General features: G+C 41.3%; 1 protein-coding gene across 2 annotated transcripts; it reads left to right on the top strand.

Annotated features, from left to right (window-relative positions):
* Positions 1-373: 373 nt before the first annotated feature.
* LOC110534064 (palmitoyltransferase ZDHHC20) lies at positions 374-22,389 on the top strand. Of its 2 annotated transcripts, XM_036990478.1 has the most exons (13): positions 374-793; positions 1,740-1,766; positions 2,282-2,376; positions 7,500-7,620; positions 10,585-10,654; positions 14,101-14,133; positions 14,402-14,522; positions 14,925-14,960; positions 15,599-15,731; positions 20,154-20,280; positions 20,470-20,556; positions 20,654-20,745; positions 20,825-22,389. In XM_036990478.1, exons 1-13 carry the CDS (start codon positions 676-678, stop codon positions 20,866-20,868), a joined length of 1,104 nt encoding a protein of 367 aa, XP_036846373.1. In that variant the 5' UTR covers positions 374-675; the 3' UTR covers positions 20,869-22,389. The 2 variants fall into 2 exon arrangements, with proteins under 2 accessions (XP_036846373.1, XP_036846374.1); XM_036990479.1 differs by lacking the exon at positions 14,925-14,960 and having other exon boundaries at positions 380-793.
* Positions 22,390-27,485: the final 5,096 nt, after the last annotated feature.

Here is a 27,485-nt window from a genome sequence, read left to right on the forward strand (position 1 = left end):
TCCCTTCTGAAGTAGTCTAAATACAATGGTCAGGAGATGCTTATTGAATTGGACTGTGGTGAGCTGGAACAAATGTGTAGCTTACATGGCGAGCAGAGATTACAATACTGAGCTAAATTACTAGAATCACCCATCCCCACAATAATAATAATACAAAATATAGATTTATCTTTAACTCTGCATTGTTAGAAAATGACTTTTAAATAAGCATTTCACTTTTAGTCCGCACCTGCTGTTTTCCAAGCATATGACAAATACAATTTAATTTGATTCAGTAATTAAATAAGATTGTCGATTCATGTCGAGTCTCCAGTGGTTTACCAGTTCACGGTTCACAGCTGTACATATCTGTGGTGGTTTCATCTGATGGAGAAGAGGCGCTCCTTACCAAACTGAAAAATAGGAGGTCAAATCATGACGTCGTGATTTTCAGGTCGGAAAGCCGGAGCTGAAGAAAGAGGCCCGAGTTCCCAAATTGAAATTCCGAGTTGGATGACCGTTCAAATGTATTTTTTTCAGTCGGAGCTCGTTTTTTTCCGAGGTCCCAGTTGTTTTAACTCACTGAAGTCGGAAGTCTGACATTTCCGTGTTCTCAGTTGTTTGAACGCGGCATTAGTCAATTGAAAAGTATGAAGCTTTGACGTCACACCACAATTTTCCCCAGTCGGATTAAAGATGGCGCCGCATCATGTTCTAAAGTGCTGTCAGCGGAGTTTATCTTGGATACCTGTTATTTTCATAAACCTTGTCGTTGGCTGGTCTTATTATGCATACGTCGTTGAACTCTGTATCTGTAAGTATAACATTCTCGTTTTTTAAATTTTTTTTTAAAGGGTTACGGTGGTTTGTTTCCTCATTGAAACAAAGTTGCCTTACTGCTTGCTTGCCCAGCTGGAGGATGTGTATAGCCGGTAACGTTAGTTTACAGTAACTTGGTCGGATGAAATCAGGTTGATAATGTATGGATCATTGTCACCACCGTACAAGTGTGACAATGATCAAATACAATGTAACACTTTCTTCTTGAGTGAATCCATGGAAATAGAATGAGTGAAACACTCGCTACTTTTTTGTGGGTAGCCAATCATGCCCATAGATTGAAGCCACTGTTGCTAGAAGGAAATGGACAGACAAATTGACGCAATCGAATTGACTGGAAATTATATCCTCGTCCCATATTGGAATAGAGGGGATGTTGGAATAATTTTGTCTCATCTCATATTTTATTTAATCAGATCTACTGAAAATGCTAGACTGGAAATTGTTCTCTGACCTCATTTCTTATTTTGAAATTGTTTAGCTTCGGTTGCATTTTGGCTATGTAATTCTGCCTTCGATTCTGTGCCAAGCATCTTTCAGAGCCATTTGATGTGATGCTACTTTGGCCTCAAGTTGACTTATTCCAATACAACTGACCAGCTGTCTCTTCGTGAACCACACTGTTTCCACTCACTGTGTCTAACCTGGTTAGACTGTTTCTGTGGGCTGTTGCTGATGGTACAATGACATGCTGTAGTCAGGGGCATCCCTTCAGCAGGGCGAACAAAGCGTTCTGTGAAGGGTGGGTCTCCTGCTGGTAGTACCAGGCTGCTGCTGGGGGTTGAGAGAAAGGGGAAGTAGATGTGAGCCTAGTACTGTAACTCAGCAAAAGCATCGGAGGCCTTCTCTAAACTCCTCTCTCTCTCCTCTCTGTCTGTCTGTCTGTTTGTCTCTGTACCCCCCCCCCTTGTCTCTTTCAGTAACAATCCCAAATAATGCAGAAAAAAGTAAGTAACATTCTGAAACATCTGGTGCATTTAAGACTGACTGTCTTGGGCCCACACATGATTGCACCACCTTGAACCCACACAAACTCTACTCTGTCTACGTGACACTGATGTACACTGGAACTTGTGATTTAGACATGGTAAACTAAATACTTGTTTTGCATGGGATGAAAAGTTGTCATTTAGGGTTAAAGAGATATTTTGGGATTTTAGCATTGAGCCCCTTTATCTACTTCGCCAGAGTCGGATGAACTTGTGGATACCATTTTTTATGTCTCTGTGTCCAGTATGTAGGAAGTTACCCATTGACCTCCAGTCATTGCGCAAGTTATCAACTTCCTTCAAATTGCAGTCGGAGAAATGGAAATGGAATCCAGGAGTTCATCTGACTATGGGGAAGTAGATAAAGGGCCTCATTGCCAAAATCCAGATGTATCTCTTGACCTCATGGATATAATTGCATTATATTTGATCTCTGGTATGAATGGTCTCTCTTGCTTCTTTCTCTCCAACAGTATCATACCTAGTTGTCTTTCACCTGTTCTTCATTATGTTCATCTGGTCCTACTGGAAGACTATCTGCAGCAGGCCCGCCAACCCCTCTAAAGAGGTATACGGAGAGTGTGTGTCTGTCTTTGTCAGTAGTACTCACTCTACCTCCTGTGATATGCTACATCACAATGCCACGTGGCCAGGGCAGTAGGCACGGCGGTTCCTAAAGCGCTCTGTAATTTCACCGTATAGGATATGTTAACATAGGACAGGGTTTGTGTGTGGTAGGATTGGGCGATACCCTGGTATAAACAGTATATTTTGAAATGCCAATGATATGATTTTCAATAAAATAATCATATTTGGGGCATCCCTGCCTCGTTCTATATATACCTATAAGTTCTGTATAACTATAAAACCATCTAAGTGTATAATAAATTATATCCAGCTCAGGGCTCCAGCTAGGCATTTTGTTTGCTAACTAGATGTCAAGATCCCGCTTTGTGGATACAGCAGAGACATTCAATCCCCTCCTGGATCAACATCCCTGTTGCCTAAATTGTTTAGTGTATAAAAAAATACTACAAATACATTACCAGTCAAAAGTTTGGACACACCTACTCATTCAAGGGTTTTACTTTATTTTTACTATTTTCTACATTGTAGAATAATAGTGAGACATCAAAACTATGAAATTACACACATGGGATCATGAAGTTACCAAAACCGTGTTAAACAACTCAAAATATATTTTAGATTCTTCAAAGTAGCCACCCTTTGCCTTGACAGCTTTGCACACACATAGTATTCTCTCAACCAGCTTCATGAGGAATGCTTTTCCAACAGTCTTGAATGAGTTCCCACATATGCTGAGCACTTGTTGGCTGCTTTTCCTTCAGTTTGCGGTCTAACTCATCCCAAACCATCACAATTGTGTTGAGGTCGGGTGATTTTTGGAGGCTGTCATCTGATGCAGCACTCCATCACTCTCCTTGGTCAAATAGCCCTTACACAGCCAGGAGGTGTGTTGGGTCATTGTCCTGTTGAAAAACAAATGATAGTTCCACTAAGCGCAAACCAGATGGGATGGCATATCACTGCAGACTGCTGTGGTAGCCATGCTGGTTAAGTGTGCCTTGAATTCTAAATAAATCTGTGTCACCAGCAAAGCACCATCACACTTCCTCCTCCATGCTTGATGGTGGGAACCACAAATGCGGAGATCATCCGTTCACATATTCTGCGTCTCACAAAGACACGGCGGTTGGAACCAAATATCTCACATTTGGACAAGGACAAAGAACAGATTTCCACCGGTCTAATGTCCACTGCTCATGTTTCTTATTGGTGTCCTTTAGTAGTGGTTTCTTTGCAGCATGAAGGCCTGATTCACACAGTCTCCTCTGAACAGTTGATGTTGAGATGTGTCTGTGACTTGACCTCTGAAGCATTTATTTTTGGCTGCAATTTCTGAGGCTGGTAACTCTAATGAACTTATCCTTTGCAGCAGAGGTAACTCTGGGTCTTCCTGTCCTGTGGCGGTCCTCATGAGAGCCAGTTTTATCATAGTGCTTGATGGTTTTTACGACTGCACTTGAAGAAACTTTACATTTTCCACATTGACTGACCTTCTTGTCTTAAAGTAATGATGGACTTTTATTTCTATTTGCTTATTTGAGCTGTTCTTGCCATAATATGGACTTAGCCATATTTGGTAAAAGACCATCTTCTGTATACCCCCCCCCCTGATTGGCTCAAATGCATTAAGGAAAGAAATTCCAAATTCAATTAACTAGGCACACCTGTTAATTGAAATGCATTCCAGGTGACTACCTCATGAAGCTGGTTGAGGGAATGCCAAGCTGTCAAAGCAAAGGGTGGCTAGTTTGAATCATCTAAAATCAAATATATATTGTGATTTGTGTAACACTTTTTTTTGGTTACTACATGATTCCATGTGTTATTTCATAGTTTTGATGTCTTCACTGTTATTCTACAATGTAGACAATAGTAAAAAATTAAGAAAAACCCTGGAATGAGTAGGTGCGTCCAAGCTTTTGGTGTGTTTTATTTATATATATATATATGAGTAAACTTTAAGAACAGATTTCCAAGAAAGACTGACTACATGATAGCTATGATCCCATATTGATGTCACTTTTTAAATCCACTTCAATCAGTGTAGATAAAGGGGAGGAGACAGGTTAAAGAAGGATTTTTAAGCCTTGAGACATTTGATACATGGACTGTGTATGTGTGCCATTCAGAGGGTGAATGGGCAAGACAAAAGATGAAGTGCTTTTGAAGGAGGTGCCAGGCGGACCAGTATGTGTCAAGAACTGCATCGCTGCTTTGTTTAGAGACTCTACAGTTTCCCTTGTGTATCAAAAATCGTCCTCCACCCAAAGGACATCCAGCCAGCTTGGCACAACTGCCTGGGAAGCATAAGTCAACATGGGCCAAGCATAAATCAACAAAGCTTTTGACACCTTGTAGAGTCCATGTCCCAATGAATTAATGTTGTTCTGAGGGCAAAAAGGGAGGGTGCACCTTAATATAAGGAAGGTGTTCCTAATGTCTGATATACAGTGGGGCAAACAAGTATTTAGTCAGCCACCAATTGTGCATGTTCTCCCACTTAAAAAGATGAGGCCTGTAATTTTCATCATAGGTACACTTCAACTATGACAGACAATTAGAAAAAAAATCCTACAAATTATGGTGGAAAATAAGTATTTGGTCAATAACAAAAGTTTGTTTCAATACTTTGTTATATACCCTTTGTTGGCAATGACAGAGGTCAAACGTTTTCTGTAAGTCTTCAATGTTTTCACACACTGTTGCTGGTATTTTGGCCCATTCCTCCATGCAGATCTCCTCTAGAGCAGTGATGTTTTGGGGCTGTTGCTGGGCAACATGGACTTTCAACTCCGTCCAAAGATTTTCTATGGGGTTGAGATCTGGAGACTGGCTAGGCCACTCCAGGACCTTGAAATGCTTCTTACGAAGCCACTCCTTCGTTGCCCGGGCGGTGTGTTTGGGATCATTGTCATGCTGAAAGACCCAGCCACATTTCATCTTCAATGCCCTTGTTGATGGAAGGAGGTTTTCACTCAATCTCCCAATACATGCCCCCATTCATTATTTCCTTTACACGGATCAGTCGTCCTGGTCCCTTTGCAGAAATACAGACCCAAAGCATGATGTTTCCACCCCCATGCTTCACAGTAGGTATGGTGTTCTTTGGATGCAACTCAGCATTCTTTGTCCTCCAAACATGACGAGTTGAGTTTTTAACCAAAAAGTTATATTTTGGTTTCGTCTGACCATATGACATTCTCCCAATCTTCTTCTGGATCATCCAAATGTTCTCTAGCAAACTTCTGACGGGCCTGGACATGTACTGGCTTAAGCAGGTGTGTTACTAATGGTAGGCTTTGTTATTTTGGTCCCAGCTCTCTGCAGGTCATTCACTAGGTCCCCCCCCCCCCCTGTGTGGTTCTGTTCTTGTAATCATTTTGACCTCACGGGGTGAGATCATGCGTGGAGCCCCAGACCGAGGGAGATTATCAGTGGTCTTGTATGTCTTCCATTTCCTAATAATTGCTCCCACAGTTGATTTCTTCAAACCAAGCTGCTTACCTATTGCAGATTCAGTCTTCCCAGCCGGGTGCAGGTCTACAATTTTGTTTCTGGTGTCCTTTGACAGCTCTTTGGTCTTGGCCATAATGGAGTTTGGAGTGTGACTGTTTGAGGTGGTGGACAGGTGTCTTTTTATACTGATAACAAGTTCAAACCGGTGCCATTAATACAGGCAACGAGTGGAGGACAGAGGAGCCTCTTAAAGAAGAAGTTACAGGTCTGTGAGAGCCAGAAATCTTGCTTGTTTGTAGGTGACCAAATACTTATTTTCCACCATAATTTGCAAATACATTAATTAAAAATCCTACAATGTGATTTTCTGGATTTTTTTTCTCATTTTGTCTGTCATAGTTGAAGTGTACATATGATGATAAATTACAGGCCTCTCTCAACTTTTTAAGTGGGAGAACTTGCACAATTGGTGGCTGACTATATACTTTTTTGCCCCACTGTATATGTGTGTGTGTGGACACCCCTTCAAATGAGTGGATTCTGTTATTTCAGCCACACCTGTTGCTGACAAGTGTCCACATACTTTAGGTAACGTGCATCTCTAACTCTCAGATAGAGCTTGGGTGGTATACCATGGTATTTGGAAAAAGCCATGGGATGGTTTTTCAATACTGTCAACTATTCCTGTGAAGTGTTTCCAATAAATGTGAATATTTGTAGCTACTTTATCTTAAACAGCTGCTGTCAACTTGTGTAATAAGTTAAGAGATGACACGGATTGCATTTTTCATTTCATTATATTACATTATGAAGCTTACCGTAGCTCCCCAGAACAGTCACGTGTTTCTTTGAAAATGGAGAAAGCGAGATGGTGAGTTTATAGCGGTGTGTCTCTGAGGCGCACATGAGGTGATGAAGTTACTTGTAATGCAATTCACTACTAAATATTTGCCATCTCACATCTTATGGCTTTCTGGCAGAGGTCTGTACAGATGCCATTTTTTTTTGTTTCTCTGTTCTTCTCTCATCTGCTCCATGTACACATTCTGCTCTTCCTTCAGAAAAGCATGCATCAACTTTTATTTAGACCATTTCTCTCGTTCATTTTCACTTGTAAAATGTCCACACTCACACACAATGACATTCGGTAGCTGCTAGCTATGCTTGTATAACTTGGAGCTGGATTTGCCGATCTTTGCAATTAGTTTGTTTTTGCTCGTTAGATAAATGCTAACTGTGCTTTTTTGATTTTGCTCATATTTTGTCAGCATCATGGTAGAGGCCCCATGGACTGCCCCCTTGTGTGCTATGTTGGTAATACATTAAATCCCATAATGAGAAGACAGTGTGACGCTATGAAAATCTGGATACTGCACAAGCCTTATACTGTATTTTTATTATTGTATTTATATTTTTAAATAGCACCCCTTGTTTGCACATTTTGGTAATACTGTATGGTATAGAAACGGTATGAATCTGGATACTGCCTAACCCTAGTGTATGGTTATGAAGTGGATTTGCCCTCAATCTCAAGTACCTTTTTTCCACATTTTCAACTGTTCCCTAATTTCTAGATACATGACTACCGGTAATAACTAGACTATGTTATTGCGTACTTTGAGAAACTCCTTTCTGTTCTCCCATCAGTTTTGTCTGCCCAAAGTGGAGAAAGAGCAGTATGAGAAGGAGGAACATCCAGACACTCAGCAGGAGATCCTGAAGAAGGTGGTGGTAGGATTGCCTGTCTATACACGCACTGGGACAGGAGGTGAGAATGTTACTGCCACCCACCCCCAACTCCCCATGTATACATCCAACAAGGTTGCCAATTAGAATTGATGTGCTATTTTATGTATTTGGGGTGTACAGTAAGGTCCCAAATTATTGGCATCCTTGATAAAGATGTGAAAAAAAGACTATAATACAAATACTGAGCTACATTGTATGATCAACAAGGATCATAATTAATACATATACTAATACAATTGCTCAGATTTTGTTTACAAGTTATACAGAAACATCTCAAAGCTAGGTGTCGATTATTGGCACCTCTGGTTTCAATACTCCGGCACCCTCTTCGAGCATAACGGCCCTGATCCTTTTTCTAAAATGTTTTATGAGATTGGAGAACACATTGGGAGGGATCTCAGACCATTCCTCCATACAGAATCTGTCCAGATCCTTGATATCCTTCTGTCTGAACTTATGGACTGCCCTCTTCATATCAAACCACAGGTTTTCAATGGGGTTCATGTCCGGAGACAGAGATGGCCACTGAAAAATATTGTTTATTGACCACAAAAAACAACTTCTTTGTGGATTTGAATTAGTTCTTGGGGTTATTGTCTTGCTGGAAGAGCCCAAGTTTCAGCTTCTTGGCAGAGGCAAACAGTTTTTTGGCTAAAATGCCCTCCTGTGTAGCGCAGCAGTCTAAAGCACTGCATCTCAATGCTTGAGGTGTCACAACACAGACCCTGGTTCAAATCCGGGGTGTATCACAACCAGCCATGATTGGAGTCCCATAGGGCGGCGCACAATTGGCCCAGTGTCGTCCGGGTTTGGCCGGTGTAGGCCGTCATTGTAAATAAGAATTTGTCCTTAACTGACTTGCCTAGTTACATGAAAGAAATTACTTCACCTCCAGGTGTTACATTTGTTGTTTGTTCTCAATAAAGGCTTTTTTCTGGAAAAACTTCCAAAGAGCCTGTTGGCGTGTAATTGGAGACTTGGTGACCTGAAAATGCAACAAAGTTCCGTAATTGTCCACCTTTAGCCCTTGGTTTTGTCTTTGCCTCCCAAACCATCTTCCTCACTGTGCGTGGGGACAACATACACTTGCGTCCAATACCAGGCAAGTTTACCATTGTTCCAGTGGTTTTTACTACTTATGGCTGCAGAGGCAGTGTTGAGTAGCTTGGATGAAAGGTGCCCAGAGTAAACTGCCTGCTCCTCAGTCCCAGTTGCTAATATATGCATATTATTAGTAGTATTGGATAGAAAACACTCTGAAGTTTCTAAAACAATTTGAATGATGTCTGTGAATATAACAGAACTCATATGGCAGGTAAAAACCTGAGAAGAAATCCAAACAGGAAGTGGGAAATCTGAGGGTGGTCGATTTTCAAACCAGCCCCTATTGAATACACAGTGGGATAGTGGTTATGTTGCACTTCCTAATGCTTCCACTAATGTTAACCGTCTTTAGAAACTTGTTTGAGGATTCTACTGTGAAGTGGGACCGAATGAGAGTGGAATGAGTCAGAGGTCTGCCAGCAGTCACGCGCTGGTCACGCGCATTTCACATGAGGTAGATAGATGTCTTCAGAAAAGCAAAGGAACACAAAGGAGTTCTCCGGTTGGAATATTATTGAAAATGTTATGTTAACACCCTTAAGACTGATTCCATACATCGTTTGACATGTTTCTATAGACAGTAACTGAACTTTTTGACATTGTCTGCAACTAAGGAGCGCGCTTAATGAGTTTGGATTTGTTTACCAAACGTGCTAACAAAAGTAGCTCTTTGGACATAAATGATGGACATTATCAAACAAATCAAACATTTAATGTGGAACTAGGATTCCTGGGAGTGCATTCTGATGATCATCAAAGGTAAGTGAATATTTATAATGTGATTTCTGTTGACTCAAACATGGCGGATATCTCTCTTTGTTTTCTGAGTGCCGTTCTCAGATTATTGCATGGTTTGCTTTTTCCGTAAAACCTTTTTGAAATTTGACACAGCGGTTGCATTAAGGAAAAGTGTATCTATATTTCCATGTCTAACAATTGTATTTTCATCAACATTTATAATAAGTATTTCTGTAAATTGATGTGGCTCTCTGCAAAATCACCCGACGTTTTTGGAACTACTGAACACAACGCGCCAATGTATACTGAGATTTTTTGATATAAATATGCACTTTATCGAACAAAACAGTCCTTATGAGTGTCATTTGATGAAGCTCATCAAAGGTTAGTGATTCATTTTATCTCTATTTGTGCTTTTTGTGACTCCTCTCTTTGGCTGAAAAAATGGCTGTGTTTTTCTGTGGCTTGGCTCTGACCGAACATAATCGTTTGTGGTGCTTTCGCTGTAAAGCCTTTGAAATCGGACAACAACAAGATTACCTTTTTAAAATGGTATAAGATACATGTATGTTTGAGGAATTTAAATTATGAGATTTCTGTTTGAATTTGGCGCGCTGCACTTTCACTGGCTGTCATATCAATCCCGTTAACTTCTTAGGGCTGCAATCCTGTTTTAAACTTCCTAATAGTGTTATTTAATTTATTATTATTATTATTATTATTATTATTATTTTTATTTTTTTTTTTTAACAAGGTCAACAATCATTTGTCTCTTTGTTTGGGAGCGCTTTGCCTTTTCCCATGGGGGATGGATGACAAAAGGATTTTACATGCATGTACCTCTTTTTTTTAAAAATTTTATACCCCGGTGGAACAGGAAGACATGGAAGGCCACTAAAGTTATTTAAGCTGAGAGAGAAAAAAGTAGAATGTTAATGCAGATACATTTTGTTTATTTTTATAAGAATCTTTAGGAGTGCCAATAATTTAGACCCCTATAATTGAGACAAATGACTTGTTAAACCAAATCTATTTCACTGAGCAATTGTATTAGTATAAAATAATATTTCCATATTGACTGTAGTTGAAACACAAGCTTTGGATTTAATGATGACTTATTAGGTGTATGTGTTCTCCACAGCCGTCCGGTACTGTGACCGCTGTCTGGTGATCAAACCCGACCGCTGCCACCACTGCTCAACCTGTGACATGTGAGTTCAGTTCAATTACTGTGGGGTTCAGATGAGATGCACCATGGGGTTATGTCGTATCTTTTTGGGTGCTTCAACTCCAAAGTAATATACTCTAGGGTGTTCACCCATAAAAGGACTAATTCATTCAAGGTTTATACAAATGTCCACTCATTAGAGAATTCTGTCAGAAAAACACGTCCAAACCTCATGTCTTTACTATATGTGACCCATTTTTCAGGAAAAACTATGGTTGAGAAGTTTGACAATTTACTCTGAGAATGTAGCATGTTTGGAGTGAATGGAATGCCATCACAGGCATGATCAAAAAGTGGCCACTTCTCAATAGAACTCTGTGGCGCTAACTAGTGGCTGCAGGTTCTTGAGTGGAAACTTTTATTTATATATACACAGTGTGGAGAAAAAGTATTTGATACATTGCCGATTTTGCAGGTTTTCCTACTTACAAAGCATGTAGAGGTCTGTAATTTTTATCATAGGTACACTTCAACTGTGAGAGACAGAATCTAAAACAAAAATCCATAAATTCACATTATGATTTTTAAGTAATTAATTTGCATTTTATTGCATGACATAAGTATTTGATCACCTACCAACCAGTAGGAAGTCCGGCTCTCACAGACCTGTTAGTTTTTCTTTTAAGAATCCCTCCTGTTCTCCACTCATTACCTGTATTAACTGCACCTGTCCACACACTCAATCAAACAGACTCCAACCTCTCCACAATGGCCAAGACCAGAGAGCTGTGTAAGAACATCAGGTATAAAATTGTAGACCTGCACAAGGCTGAGATGGGCTACAGGACAATAGGCAAGCAGCTTGGTGACAAGGCAACAACTGTTGGCGCAATTATTAGAAAATGGAAGAAGTTCAAGATGACGGTCAATCATCCTCGGTCTGGGGCTCCATGCAAGATCTCACCTCGTGGGGCATCAATGATCACGAGGAAGGTGAGGGATCAGCCCAGAACTACACGGCAGGACCTAGTCAATGACCTGAAGAGAGCTGGGACCACAGTCTCAAAGAAAACCATTAGGAACACACTATGCCGTCATGGATTAAAATCCTGCAGCGCACGCAAGGTCCCCCTGCTCAAGCCAGCACATTTCCAGGCCCGTCTGAAGTTTGCCAATGACCATCTGGATGATCCAGAGGAGGAATGGGAGAAGGTCATGTGGTCTGATTAGACCAAAAAGCTCTATTTGTCTCAACTCCACTCGCCATGTTTGGAAGAAGATGAAGGATGAGTACAACCCCAAGAACACCATCCCAACCGTGAAGCATGAAGGTGGAAACATTCTTTGGGGATGCTTTTCTGCAAAGGGGACAGGACGACTGCACCGTATTGAGGGGAGGATGGATGGGGCCATGTATCGCGAGATCTTGGCCAACCACCTCCTTCCCTTAGTAAGAGCATTGAAGATGGGTCATGGCTGGGTCTTCCAGCATGACAACGACCCGAAACACACAGCCAGGGCAACTAAGGAGTGGCTCCGTAAGAAGCATCTTAAGGTGCTGGAGTGGCCTAGCCAGTCTCCAGACCTGAACCCAATAGATAATCTTTGGAGGGAGCTGAAAGTCCGTATTGCCTAGCGACAGCCCCGAAACCTGAAGGATCTGGAGAAGGTCTGTATGGAGGAATGGGCCAAAATCCCTGCTGCAGTGTGTGCAAACCTAGTCAAGAACTACAGGAAACGTATGATCTCTGTAATTGCAAACAGGTTTCTGTACCAAATATTAAGTTCTGCTTTTCTGATGTATCAAATACTTATGTCATGCAATAAAATGCAAATTAATTACTAAAATCATACAATGTGATTTTCTGGATTTTTGTTTTAGATTCCATCTCACAGTTGAAGTGTACCTATGATAAAAATGACAGACATGCTTTGTAAGTAGGAAACACTGCCGATTTTGCAGGTTCTCTTCAAAGGAGTTCTCCTAATCTCAGCTTGTTACCTGTATAAAAGACACCTGTCCACAGAAGCAATCCATCAATCGGATTCCAAACTCTCCACCATGGCCAAGTCCAAAGAGATCGCCATGGATGTCAGGGACAAGATTGTAGACCTACACAAGGCTGGAATGGGCTATTAGACCATTGCCAAGCAGCTTGGTGAGAAGGTGACAACAGTTGGTGCGATTACTCGCAAATGGAGCCTGGGATTCCATGCAAGATCTCACCTCATCGAGTTGCAATGATCATGAGAACGGTGAGGAATCGGCCCAGAACTACACGGGAGGATCTTGTCAATCATCTCAAGGCAGCTGGGACCACAGTCACCAAGAAAACAATTGGTAACACCCTACGCTGTGAAGGACTGAAATCCTGCAGCGCCCGCAAGGTCCCCCTTCTCAAGAAAGCACATATACATACCTGTCTGAAGTTTGCCAATGAACATCTGAATGATTCAGAGGACAACTGGGTGAAAGTGTTGTGGTCAGATGAGACTAAAATGGAGCTCTTTGGCATCATCTCAACTCGCCGTGTTTGGAGGAGGAGGAATGCTGCCTATGACCCCAAGAACTCCATCCCCGCCGTCAAACATGGAGGTGGAAACCTTATGCTTTGGGGGTGTTTTTCTGCTAAGCGGACAGGACAACTTCACAGCATCAAAGGGACGATGGACGGGGCCATGTACTGTTAAATCTTGGGTGAGAACCTCCTTCCCTCAGCCAGGGCATTGAAAATGGGTCGTAGATGGGTATTCCAGCATGACAATGATCCAAAACACACAGCCAAGGCAACAAAGGAGTGGCTCAAGAAGAAGCACATTAAGGTCCTGGAGTGGCCTAGCCAGTCTCCAGACCTTAATCCCATAGAAAATCTGTGGAGGGAGCTGAAGGTTCGAGTTGTCAAACGTCAGCCTCAACCTTAGTGACTTGGAGAAGATCTGTAAAGAGGAGTGGGACAAAATCCCTCCTGAGATGTGTGCAAACCTGGTGGCCAACTACAAGAAACGTCTGACCTCTGATTGCCAACAAGGGTTTTGCCAACAAGGGTTTTGCCACCAAGTACTAAGTCATGTTTTGCAGCGGGGTCAAATACTTATTACCCTCATTAAAATGCAAATCAATTTATAACATTTTTGACGTGTTTTTCAGGATTTTTTTTGTTATTCTGTCTCTGTTCAAATAAAACTACCATTAAAATTATAGACTGATAATTTCTTTGTCAGTGGGCAAACGTACAAAATCAGCAGGGGATCAAATACTTTTTTCCCTCACTGTACATAAGATAATTATTTGTAATGAAATCTGCTGTATATTAAACTAAATAGAGATTATATTTATTTACAAAGTTAAGAGACTGAATTTCAATATCCACCCTCCGAAAACAATCTGTTCCTATTTTCATTTTGTATTTTGGAGTCCTTCCCTTTAAATCGCCATAGAAATTCTTTCACTTTGTTTTTCATGCTGTCATACTCCCCCCTCTCTTTCAGGTGTGTACTGAAGATGGACCATCACTGTCCATGGTATGTAACAGTCCATTCATGAAGTATAGATGCTTAGCAAAGTACACATGACCATACCGCTCAGACATATGCCTACCCTCATTTGAAGTCTTGTTAAAACTGACTTGATAGTGATTTGTATCAGTGGAGAGTTTCATCCTGTCCATTCTACTGCATGAGCATATTATATCTGTCTGGTATGGTGATGTGGAAAGGATTACTCCGCTCTCAGAAAGAGACCGAGCAGCACAAGCCATGTTGACTTTTGTTTTATCTGTTTCTCTCTCAGGGTGAATAACTGTGTTGGATTTTCAAACTACAAGTTCTTTGTCTTGTTTCTGGCCTACTCCATGCTGTATTGTGCATTCATCGCCGCTACCGTCCTGCAGTATTTCATCAAATTCTGGACAGTAAGTAATACTGTAGCTGCCTGTCCTTTCTTCCTTAACTAGCTAGAACTTAGTTTAGTGTTAACCAATGAAAGCAGTAAGATCCCTGATAGCATGTTCTAATTAGCCAATACCCCAAATCGTCTACATAAACCACCTCAAACTTGAGCAGTCTGCATGTCAGGAGAAATTTTGTGTGAATCTGGTTTATATTTAGCTGTGTGATTTGCAGTAGGGTATAGTGTGGAAGGGGGGGTGGAACATGTGCAATTGTGCTAACATTCTGGAGGACATTGAGCAGGTGCCGATAGTTTTGTAACGCTGTTCTTTTCTTTTTTTCTTTTTTTTTTTTGTCTCTAAGATTGTGTAACTTTCTTAATTTCTGCACTAATCGTCTGCCTGCCTCTAATACTTTGCCTAAAGCTTTGCCGATGGAGATCTGTTGGGGATTGTCCTCAGGTAAAATGCGAGATTGTCACCATCTGATCATTGTGGTTAGTCAAAAAGAAAGGTTGCACTTCTTAGAGTAGCCTATTATCACTAAGGAAAGGTCAAGAAGCTCAACCCATAATGGCATTCACAAGGCTTCTGTCTCTCAGAAGTACCAATTGCTGTTGAACGATTCTCTTCAGTATGTGTCAAACACTGTTGTCTTGCAACATAAGCCGTTGTCTTGCAACATAAGCCGTTGTCTTGCAACATAAGCCGTTGTCTGTTCCCGTTGTCTGTAAAACTAGGCCTCTGTCCTTGCTTGTGTTCTATGCTGCCTTGCTTGTGACAATGAATGTCCACTGTTATCTTGGCCAAACTGAGGGCGAGTGTGGAGTCGGACAGGGTTGGTTGGTTTAGCATGTTGTATTTTGCCTAACAACCAAAAGGCCTGTACTGTATGTAGTACCTTCTGGAGCCATTCACTTAAACGGTCATGTAGGCTAAGCGTCTGCTACTCCAGAATGAGGTCTTCATAGGTCGTTTTACAACTGACTGATGTGTCATATCCTGTGCGTCTGTGCAGAAGGTGAACGTTACTACTGTATGTGGTGGATGAAGAGTATGACGTCACTAACAGCTCTTCTCTCTCTCTCTCTTCCCTCAAGAATCAGCTGCCTGACACTCACGCCAAATTCCACGTGTTGTTTCTTTTTTTTGTGGCGGCCATGTTTTTCATCAGCATCCTGTCGCTTTTCAGCTACCATCTCTGGCTTGTGGGAAAGAACAGGACCACCATAGGTAGCTGCCATGCCTCACCACACTCTACACAGTAACTCATCCACTATTGTCTTGATTGATTGACACCTTTTTTATTGTTGGTTATAATTAGTGATTCAGAACCTATTCCCTGAATATTTTTGGTCAAATAACTTGAGCATAGATTAGGTACTTTTTTTCTTCTAATTTGGCACACAGAAACTCGATGGCATGGGTAACTTGGTCCAAAAGAATGGCACCAATTGGCCTATTTCTGGCGCTGTTATAAGCAGTCTCACTTAAACCCTCATAGCCTTCGCCCTGTTTGACTTAGAGACTTCAAACCAATTGTATGTAAACTCAGCAAAAAGAAACTGCCAACTGTTTTATTTTCAGCAAACTTAACATGTGTAAATATTTGTATGAACATAACAAGATTCAACAACTGAGACATAAACTGAACAAGTTCCACAGAGATGTGACTAACAGAAATGGAATAATGTGTCCCTGAACAAAGCGGGGTCAAAATCAAAAATAAGTCAGTATCTGGTGTGGCCACCAGCTGCATTAAGTACTGCAGTGCAGCAGCTCCTCATGGACTGCACCAGATTTGCCAGTTCTTGCTGTGAGATGTTACCCCACTCTTCCACCAAGGCACCTGCAAGTTCCCGGACATTTCTGGGGCGAATGGCCTTAGCCCTCACCCTCCGATCCAACAGGTCCAAGACGTGCACAATGGGGATTGAGTTTCGAGCTCTTTGCTGGCCTTGACAGAACACTGACTTGCAGGAAATCATGCACAGAATGAGCAGTATGGCTGGTGGCATTGTCATGCTGGAGGGTCATGTCAGGATGAGTACCACATGAGGGAGGAGGATGTCTAGTGTGGACAGTCTGAGCACTGATGGAGGGATTGTGCGTTCCTGGTGTAACTCGGGCAGTTGTTGCCATCCCGCAGGTGTGATGTTCAGATGTACCGATCCTGTGCAGGTGTTACACGTGGTCTGCTGTCCGTCCTGTCTCCCTGTAGCGCTGTCTTAGGCGTCTCACAGTGCGGACATTGCAATTTATTGCCCTCACCACATCTGCAGTCTTCATGCCTAAGGCACATTCACGCAGATGAGCAGGGACCCTGGGCATCTTTTGGTGTTTTTCAGAGTCTGTAGAAAGGCCTCTTTAGTGTTCTAAGTTTTCATAACTGTGACCTTAATTGCCTACCGTCTGTTAGCGTCCTAATGACCATTCCACAAGCATGGGAAACAGTGTTTAAACTCTTTACAATGAAGAGTTGTGAAGTTATTTGGAATTTTACGAATCATCTTTGAAAGACAGGGTCCTGAAAAAGGGACAAATCTTTTTTTTTTGTTGCTGAGTTTAGGTGTCTTTCCTCACTGCTCAAGGACCCGTAAGGTCCATCAGGATATCATTTGAAAGACTTTGGGGGCAAAACTTCTCATGAACCATAAGTCCACGTGTTATGTAGGTTCATGGTACATATCTTTTCTCCAACTAAGTTATTAAGAGATGGCTGAGTTTTTTTTTTTTTTTTTTTTGATAAATTAGGACATCTGATTTCACATGTCCATTTAAATCCACTCCATAATGGCCGATCAACTTTTTAGGGTCATCAAAGACATTACCACGGTGAAACATGTTTGGCATTGAGATCTTAAAAATAAGGAAACGATTAACAATTCACTTTTGATTAATGAATAAAGCTTAAAATAATCATACACAATCTTCTCATGGACTAAATGTCTGATGCCTTCCAAAGGTGATCTTTGGAGTCAACACTGAAAAAGAGTTTGAAAAAATAGCATTTATGGATTCAAAGATGACCACATTATAACAGTAGATGCATATTAGCACATACGCTAAACATACTTAACAAATCTTCTCATGAAACCATAGGACCAAAATACATGACAAAACTTAGTTTGAGAGAAAAAACTAAGGGATTGGTCAAAAGATGGTTGAGTTATTGAAAAAAAAAAAAAAAAAAACATCTGATTTACATGTGTCCATTTAAATCAACTTGAGACTTGTTATCACTATCCTGAACCACACTGAATGTGGTATTGATATCTATAAAAACAAGGAAACCATTTAACAATACATTCCTTGCATATGTAACACTAATGCGCAATTTGCAATCATCTTCTCCTTATGAACCATACGTCAGATTCATTCCTCATTTTGTATCTCTCTGGGATAGGTGTCCCGTCAGACGAGGGCGGGCAATTAAAACAATAATCATACAAATGATGGATATTAAACATTTTGGTACATACAAGTATCTTGTTAATCTAACTGCATTGTCCGATTTACAATAGGCTTTACAGCGAAAGCATAACATGCAATTGTTTGAGGACGGCGCCCCACATCAACATATTTTTCAACCAGCACAGGCTTCATAAAATCACAAATAGCCATTTTTAAATAATCACTTGCTTTTTGAAAATCTTCCTCTGTTTGCAATCCAAAGTGTCCCAGCTACAACATGCATGGTCGTTTTGTTAGAAAATCCTTCTTTATATCCCAAGTCTGTTTTAGTCGGCGCCATCGATTTGAGTAATCCACTCGTTCAACATGCAGACAAAGGAATCCAAAAAGCTACCGCTAAACTTTGGTAAAACAAGTCAAACTACTTTTCTAATTAATCCTCGGGTATCCTAAAATGCAATTAAACTATACATTTAATACGGAAAGAAGTATGTTCAATAGAAAAGTAAAATTAGCAGCCATGCATCTTCATCTCGTGCGCAGACTGTTTTCCAGCTATGACTCCCAGTGCCAAAACTCAAAATTCTTCCTTGTTTGGGGAGAAACAAGCCTAAAATCTCGAACAGACTGTTGACATCTAGTGGAAGCCATAGGAATTGCAAACTAGGAGCTGGATTTGACATACATTCTAATGAAGAGCATGGGATCTCAAACAATCAGATTTTTGTTTTTTGTAGATTTTCACCTACCATATACATTGTATTATAGTCTCATGCATTATTTTAACATTTCTACAAACTTCAAAGTCTTTCCTATCCAATGCTACCAATTTATATGCTTATCCTGTCATCTGGGCCTGAGTAACTGGCAGTTTACTTTGGGCATGTCAGTCAGAAAGGAAGTGGAGAAAAGAGGCCTAGCCTGAAGTTAGACTCATGATATATATATATATATATTTATTTATCATGAACTATAAGTCAGATTGACAACAGGTTTGGTATATAGACCCAATAAATTAGCCTGTAATGTATTTGACAATGTTTAGTTGCTGAATTCTTAGATGGCCACATTACACCACTAGATGGCACCATTTCTCACCAGGGCTATAAGAAATGAACTGATGGACATGGGGCCATGAATTTTGGTATGCCTCTTTACATTTGAGCAGACTCTTATCCACAGCAACAGGAGCAATTAGGGTTACAGGAGCAATTAGGGCTAAGTGCCTTGCTCAAGGGCACATAAACAGCCCCCCCCCCCCCCGAATCAGGGATTCGGACCAGCGACCTTTCAGTTACAGGCCAAATCCTTTTAAACGTTAGGCTACCTGCTGTATATAATAACTGTGAATATAAAGTCACTGCAGCCTTAGAGGGACCAGACCTGTTGGTGGCTCTATAGATGTCATTAGCACCAGTGGAACCATGGGATACTGGAGCAGTAATTATTGATCAGATGGACTTTGTCTCATGCAAATCAATGTTAGATTTTAATTGTGCAGATGAATAATGTGAAATATCGTGATTACTTTCTGTGTAATCGCATATTGTTGCCGTATTATGTGACCTGAACATAGTGGAAAGTGTCATTTATTTGGGAAAGTAGAAGTTCTGCCGCTTGCGCAGTCAGCGTATTACAGCTGTGAAAGTATACTATACTTTTTTAAAGCTAATGTGGAGTGTACCAACTGAGATTGTCATAATCTGTTTGTTAATTACTTCAAAGTCCCAGAATTCAAAAATGACTGCAAAATATAGCCTACCAATACACCATGTTGGTGACATGTTAATTGGGGAGGAAGGGCTCATGGTAACTGCTGGAGCAGAATGAAGTGGAATGGTATCCAATGCATGGTTTCAATGTGTTTGCCGTTCCGTTCGCTCCGTTTCCAGCCATTATTATAAGTCATCTCAACACGTTAAACGCTGAAAATATTTCAAGTCATCAACCATTCGTCAAATTGACCACAAAATTGGTATATAAACTCAATACATTAAGTAATGACTTTAAGAATGATTACCCGCTGCATTCAAAGATGCAGCACTAGACTTAACTTCACTTATGTCATCCTTGTGGTATTGGGCGATAAACATTGTCATGTTTTCGCTGATTGTACTTAAATGAAGATGGTTCCTACTGTACATATTGCTACTTTGTTATTCAACTTATCTCTTCTCCTTTCTGTCATCCTGTGAACCCTGTTCATTGCTGCTTGCAACTAATATTTTGTATTTATTTCAGAGGCTTTCAGGGCTCCTGTCTTCAGAAATGGCCCAGACAAGAATGGCTTCTCTCTGGGATTCAGTAGGAACATGGCTGAGGTCTTTGGAGACCAGAAGAAGTACTGGATGTTTCCCATCTACACCAGGTGAAAACACAAAGTCACCTATCCATCTATTCTGTTGGAGCTTTAGAATAGTTTTGCATCTTTAGTCAGTACTGCCTTTCAGTCAATAAAAACCTAGTTTGAGTTTCACTGTAGGTATTTAAATGCCTAATGTGTCTCCCCCCCCCCCCCCCCCCCCCCCCCCCTTGTGCTCTCCTTTCTCTCTGTCAGTCACGGTGATGGTAACAGTTTTGTCACCCGGTTGGTGAACTTAGATCCTGAGCAGATAGCTGTGGGCCTCCAGATCAACGGCAAAAGGTTATTCATGGTTTCTTGGTTTGATTTCTTTCATTCCTGATTCAGTAAATTATCTCGCCTCATTCATGAAGTTAATACCGGCCTTGTCCTGAAATAGCTCTGTAGATTGTGCTGCAAGCCCCAAGCATGTCCTTGGCGACACCATCAACCACATTGAGGACCATCAGGATGGCAGCTTCGACAAAACAGGTATGTAGATCCCTGTGATGTCATGTAGCCCTGTGCCTGTGAGCTGCCTGAACCTTGACCTCTCACCCTTGTGTTTCAGATGTAGCCGAGACAGTCACAGTCACCATAGAGAGCGAGTCATAGACAGGTAAGATATGGATGACTCCCGCTGAAGTGTGCGCGTTTCCTACAGAGCTTAGGGATGAAACTGATGACCACCCATGATCTTTGATTACCGAGTTGGCTCAAATCTGCCAAGAGACAACTGAGCCATCAACTGTGATGCCTTACAACCAGCAGAATCTAAACAAAAAACACCCCTTATCACTTGCAGCACCCCTACTACCATGGACAAATGTCAAGTAACAGCTCTTGTATGGACATATTTTCTATTGCCATTCTTACATCCGCCAAACAGCATTCCTGGTATGATGGACACAACCTGGACTGTCATGGACGCTACATCTTACATCAGCCGTCTAAGTCCTCACCAAGCACATACTCTCTGACACTTCATCTTTGTTTTTAACCAAAGCTTTTTTTTGTAACTATGATTAATCTCTGGGACTACTCTGTTATTCAAGCCAAAAAAAGTAGACTCTTTGCACTAGCTTAGATTATTTCAGGAAAAGTGCAGGAAAATAATTGCTTTATACTTATACACCTCAGTCGAATTAGTATTCACTTTCTTTATTGGTAAGTGTTTACTGTTTCCCCAGAAACTCAGTTACTGGCTTTGATTGGGTTAAGCCCAGGGAATACAATGTTCAGGGCCTCAAGACACAACGTCTCAGTTGACTGTAGTGTGTGTACTGTATGCACTTTACATTTGAACCCTGTGGAGGGCGCTAAGCATATCCATTGATTTCAACAGGCCATACAGTCTTACAGTAGGTTTGCATGAAAAAAGGCTTTGTAGGAGGACCCTATGCCAAATCCTTTCCAGCTCAACATCGTAATTTAAAGCTAGAACACTTAGTTTTTGGGATTAGAAATTAATGATATCCATTGATTCTTGAATATAACCTATAAATGACTCGTGAGCTTAGTTCAACTGTCATACATACCCCCTACAGATTTATTTTTTACTATGTTTGTAAACAACAAATGTAAATGCACTATAGCTTCAGAAAATGGTTAACTATCCTTTTTATATTTTTGACGATAAGTCCTTGCATCCATAGCTCTGTCTATAAATTTGAGTGGTTACATTTCTCCAGGCCCATCCCTCAGCTTTTTACCAAAACTGAGGCGGGGTAACACTTTGTCATTGTTTCAACTGCTGATTCTAGCTTTTAAATGTGCCTGCAGTTAAGTTGTTCAGATTTATTATGATTTTTTTTCTGTTGTATGGAAGGACAAAGGTTAAGTACAGTGCCATAGTAAATGGTTCACCTTAGCATGGTGTAATTACTTTAAAATTTCTGTTTGCAATTTTAAACAGTTGATTTTTGCTAATACACATTTGAAGTGTCACACACATGACCCTAATGACGCAGGGCCAAATCCTAACTCTAGATGCATGTTTTGCAAAATTGTGATCTACAGTACCGGTCAAAAATTTGGACACACCTACTCATTCCAGGGTTTTTCTTTATTTTTACTATTCTCTACATTGTAGCACAACAGTGAAGACATCAAAACTATAAAATAACACATGGAATCATGTAGTAACCAAAAAAGTTTTAAACAAATCAAAATATATTTCAGATTCTTCAAAGTAGCCACCCTTTGCCTTGACAGCTTTGCACACACTTGGCATTCTCTCAACTAGCTTCATGAGGAATGCTTTTCCAAAAGTCTTGAAGGACTTCCCACATATGCTGAGCACTTGTTGGCTGCTTTTCCTTCACTCTGCAGTCCAACTCATCCCAAACCATCTCAATTGGGTTGAGGTCGGGTGATTGTGGAGGCCAAGTCATCTGATGCAGCACTCCATCACTCTCCTTGGTCAAATAGCCCTCACACAGCTTGGCGGTGTGTTTTGTGTCATTATAATTTGTTTTTCAACAGGACAGTCACAATAAGCGCAAACCAGATAGTACTGCTGTGGTAGCCATGCTGGTTAAGTGTTCCTTGAATTTGAAAATCACTGACGGTGTCACCAGCAAAGCACCATCACACCACCTATATGCTTCACTGTGTGAACCACACATGCAAAGATCATCCGTTCACCTACCCTGCGTCTCACAAGGACATGGCGGTTGGAACGAAAAATCTCACATTTGGACTCGTCAGACCAAAGGACAGATTTCCACCGGTCTAAAGTCCATTGCTTGTTATTCTTGGCCCTAGCAAGTCTCCTTAATTGTGTCCTTTTAGTAGTGGTTTCTTTGCAGCAATTCGAGCAGGAAGACCTGATTTCACGCAGTCTCTGAACAGTTGATATTGAAATGAGTCTGTTACTTGAACTCTGAAGTGTTTATTTGGGCTGCAATTTCTGAAGCTGGTAACTAATGAACTTATCCTCTGCAGCAGAGGTAACTCTGGGTCTTCCTTTCCTGTGGCGGTCCTCATGAGAACCAGTTTCATCATGGCGCTTGATGGTTTTTGCGACTGCACTTAAAGAAACTTTCGAAGTTCTTAATTTTCTGCATTGATTTACCTTCACTTCTTAATGTAATGGACTGTTTCTCTTTGCTTGTTTGAGCTGTTCTTGCCATAATATAGACTGAACCCTATTTGGTAAAAGACCATCTTCTGTATACCCCTCTACCTTGTCACAACAACTGATCGGCTCAAACTCATTAAGAAAGAAATTCCACAAATTAGCTTTTAACGAGGCACACCTGTTAATTGAAACAAAGTGGTACCTCACGAAGCTGGTTGAGAGTTTCATGAGTGTGCAAAGCTGTCAAGGCAAAGGGTGGCTACTTTGGAGAAACTCAAATATAACATATTTTGATTTGTTTAAAACATTTGTTACTACATGATTCCATATGTTATTTCATAGTTGGTTTTCTGCAATGTAGAAAATAGCAACAACAAAAAATATCCCTTGAGTGAGTAGGTGTCCAAACTTGACTGGTACTGTATGTGATAAGTTTATCACTTTCATCTCAATAACTTGGTTGGGACTCAACAAGCAGTGCATTTGGAAAGTTTTCAGAACCCTTTTACTTTTTCCACATTTTGTTACGTTACACCCTTTGTTCTAAAATTGATTTTTAAGTTGTTTTTTCCCCCTCAGTTTACACACAATACCCCATATTCACAAAGCAAAAACGAGTTTCAAGACACTTCTGCACATGTAAAAAAAAAAAAAATGTAAATGAAATCACATGAACATAAGTATTCAGACCCTTTACTCAGCACTTTGAAGCACCTTTGGCAGCGATTACAGCCTTGCGTCTTCGTGGGTATGACGCTACAAGCTTAGCACACCTGTATTTGGGGAGCTTCTCCCATTTCTCTTCTGCAGATCCTTTCAGCCTCTGTCAGGTTGGCTTGGGAGCGTCACTGCACAGCTATTTACAGGTCTCTCCAGAGATGTTTCGATTGTGTTCAAGTCTGGGCTCTGGCTGGGCCACTCAAGGACATTCAGAGACTTGTCCCGAAGCCACTCCTGCGTTGTCTTGGCTGTGTGCTTAGGGTCATTTTGGGGCTGTTGCTAGGCAACACAGACTTTCAACTCCCTCCAAAGATGTTCTATGAGGTTGAGATCTGGAGACTGGCTAGGCCACTCCAGGACCTTGAAATGCTTCTTACGAAGCCACTCCTTCGTTGCCCGGGCGGTGTGTTTGGGATCATTGTCATGCTGAAAGACCCAGCCACGTTTCATCTTCAAAGCCCTTGCTGATGGAAGGAGGTTTTCAATCAATCTCACGATACATGGCCCCATTCATACTTTCCTTTACACGGCTCAGTCGTCCTGGTCCCTTTGCAAAAAAACAGCCCCAAAGCATGAAGTTTCCACCCCCATGCTTCAGAGTAGGTATGGTGTTCTTTGGATGCAACTCAGCATTCTTTGTCCTCCAAACATGACGAGTTGAGTTTTTACCAAAAAGTTATATTTTGGTTTTATCTGACCATATGACCAAATGCTTATTTTCCACCATAATTTGCAAATAAATTCATAAAAAATCCTACGTGATTTTCAGGATTTTTTTTTTCATTTTGTCTGCCGTAGTTGAAGTGTACCTAATGAAGAAAATTACAGGCCTCTCATCTTTTTAAGTGGGAGAACTTGCACAATTCGTGGCTGACTAAATACTTTTTTGCCCCACTGTATATACACTGCTCAAAAAAATAAAGGGAACACTTAAACAACACAATGTAACTCCAAGTCAATCACACTTCTGTGAAATCAAACTGTCCACTTAGGAAGCAACACTGATTGACAAATTTCACATGCTGTTGTGCAAATGGAATAGACAACAGGTGGAAATTATAGGCAATTAGCAAGACACTCCCAATAAAGGAGTGGTTCTGCAGGTGATAACCACAGACCACTTCTCAGTTCCTATGCTTCCTGGTTGATGTTTTGGTCACTTTTGAATGCTGGCGGTGCTTTCACTCTAGTGGTAGCATGAGACGGAGTCTACAACCCACACAAGTGGCTCAGGTAGTGCAGCTCATCCAGGATGGAACATCAATGCGAGCTGTGGCAAGAAGGTTTGCTGTGTCTGTCAGCGTAGTGTCCAGAGCATGGAGGCGCTACCAGGAGTTAGGCCAGTACATCAGGAGATGTGGAGGAGGCCGTAGAAGGGCAACAACCCAGCAGCAGGACCGCTACCTCCGCCTTTGTGTAAGGAGGAGCACTGCCAGAGCCCTGCAAAATGACCTCCAGCAGGCCACAAATGTGCATGTGTCTGCTCAAACGGTCAGAAACAGACTCTATGAGTGTGGTATGAGGGCCCGACGTCCACAGGTGGGGGTTGTGCTTACAGCCCAACACCGTGCAGGACGTTTTTCATTTGCCAGAGAACACCAAGATTGACAAATTCGCCACTGGCGCCCTGTGCTCTTCACAGATGAAAGCAGGTTCACACTGAGCACGTGACAGACGTGACAGTCTGGAGACGCCGTGGAGAACGTTCTGCTGCCTGCAACATCCTCCAGCATGACCGGTTTGGCGGTGGGTCAGTCATGGTGTGGGGTGGCATTTCTTTGGGGGGCCGCACAGCCCTCCATGTGCTCGCCAGAGGTAGCCTAACTGCCATTAGGTACCGAGATGAGATCCTCAGACCCCTTGTGAGACCATATGCTGGTGCGGTTGGCCCTAGGTTCCTCCTAATGCAAGTCAATGCTAGACCTCATGTGGCTGGAGTGTCAGCAGTTCCTGCAAGAGGAAGGCATTGATGCTATGGACTGGCCCACCCGTTCCCCAGACCTGAATCCAATTGAGCACATCTGGGACATTGTGTCTCGCTCCATCCACCAACGCCACGTTACACCACAGACTGTCCAGGAGTTGGCGGATGCTTAAGTCCAGGTCTGGGAGGAGATCCCTCAGGAGACAATTCGCCACCTCATCAGGAGCATGCCCAGGCATTGTAGGGAGGTCATACAGGCACGTGGAGGCCACACACACTACTGAGCCTCATTTTGACTTGTTTTAAGGACATTACATCAAAGTTGGATCAGCCTGTAGTGTGGTTTTCCATTTTGAGTGTGACTCCAAATCCAGACCTCCATGGGTTGATACATTTGATTTCCATTGATAATTTGTGTGATTTTGTTGTCAGCACATTCAACTATGTAAAGAAAAAAGTATTTAATAAGAATATTTCATTCAGTCAGATCTAGGATGTGTTATTTTAGTGTTCCCTTTATTTTTTTTGAGCAGTGTATATGTTATCCATTTTAGAATAAGGCTGTAATGTAACAAAAGGGGGAAGGGTTCTGAATGCACTGTATACAGTGAGCTCCAAGTTTTGGGACAGTGACACACTTGTTGTTTTGGCTCTGTACTCCAGCACTTTGGATTTGAAATGATACTATGAGGTTAAAGTGCAGACAGTCTGCATTCATTTGAGGGTATTTTCCTCCACATCGGGTGAACTGTTTAGAAATTACCACACCTTTTGTACATAGGCCCCCGCACATTTTAGGGGACTAAGTGAATTTGTTCCAAAACTTTTGAAGGTGTATTAAAGTTTTGTATTTGGTCCCATATTCCTTGCACGCAATGATTACGTCAAGCTTGTGACTCTATAAACTTGGATGCATTTGCTGTTGGTTTTTGTGGTTTCAGATTTTGTGCCCAATGGAAATGAATGGTAAATAATGTATTGTCATTTCTGGAGTCACTTTTATCATATATAAGAAATAGAATGTTTCTAAACACTTCTAAATTAATGTGGATGCTACCATGATTACGGATAGTCCTTAATGAATTACACATTTTTCTGTCATTTCTAAACTGTTCTCCTGAGTCTTTTTATTCAAATCCAAAATGCTGGAGTAAAGAGCCAAAACAACAAATGTGTCGCTGTCCCAATACATTTGGATCTCACTGTAGTTTTTGAACATTGTACAGGATTGTTATTACATTTGTTTACATTTGTTATTAGTATTTGTTTACGCTTTTAAGTTTCTGTTTTTCCATTGTTTCTATTGCTTTTGACACCTTTCTGGGTTTGCAAACATTGCCGCACAAGGGCGACGCTGCAAGTTGGTAGCGGAACACGGGAGTTCTTACAGAACATGCTGCTTACGAGTGCATATCACACTACTTTTGGAGTATAGTTGGATTTTAAGGCTCGTAATAATGTCCTGTTTTAATGTTTATCATCGCAAATCAACTGCATTACACTTCA

Source organism: Oncorhynchus mykiss, chromosome 10, assembly GCF_013265735.2.
Source record: "Oncorhynchus mykiss isolate Arlee chromosome 10, USDA_OmykA_1.1, whole genome shotgun sequence".
In the NCBI taxonomy this organism is placed as follows: Eukaryota; Metazoa; Chordata; class Actinopteri; order Salmoniformes; family Salmonidae; genus Oncorhynchus; species Oncorhynchus mykiss.

What these genes read in the sequence shown, in the direction of transcription:
- LOC110534064 (XM_036990478.1), top strand. Translation starts at nt 676, where the DNA reads ATGGCGCCGCATCATGTTCTAAAGTGCTGTCAGCGGAGTTTATCTTGG. An exon ending in TACACGCACTGGGACAGGAG is followed by an intron (nt 7,621 to 10,584) that starts GTGAGAATGTTA and finishes TGTTCTCCACAG; the next exon opens with CCGTCCGGTACTGTGACCGC. An exon ending in CACTGCTCAACCTGTGACAT is followed by an intron (nt 10,655 to 14,100) that starts GTGAGTTCAGTT and finishes CCTCTCTTTCAG; the next exon opens with GTGTGTACTGAAGATGGACC.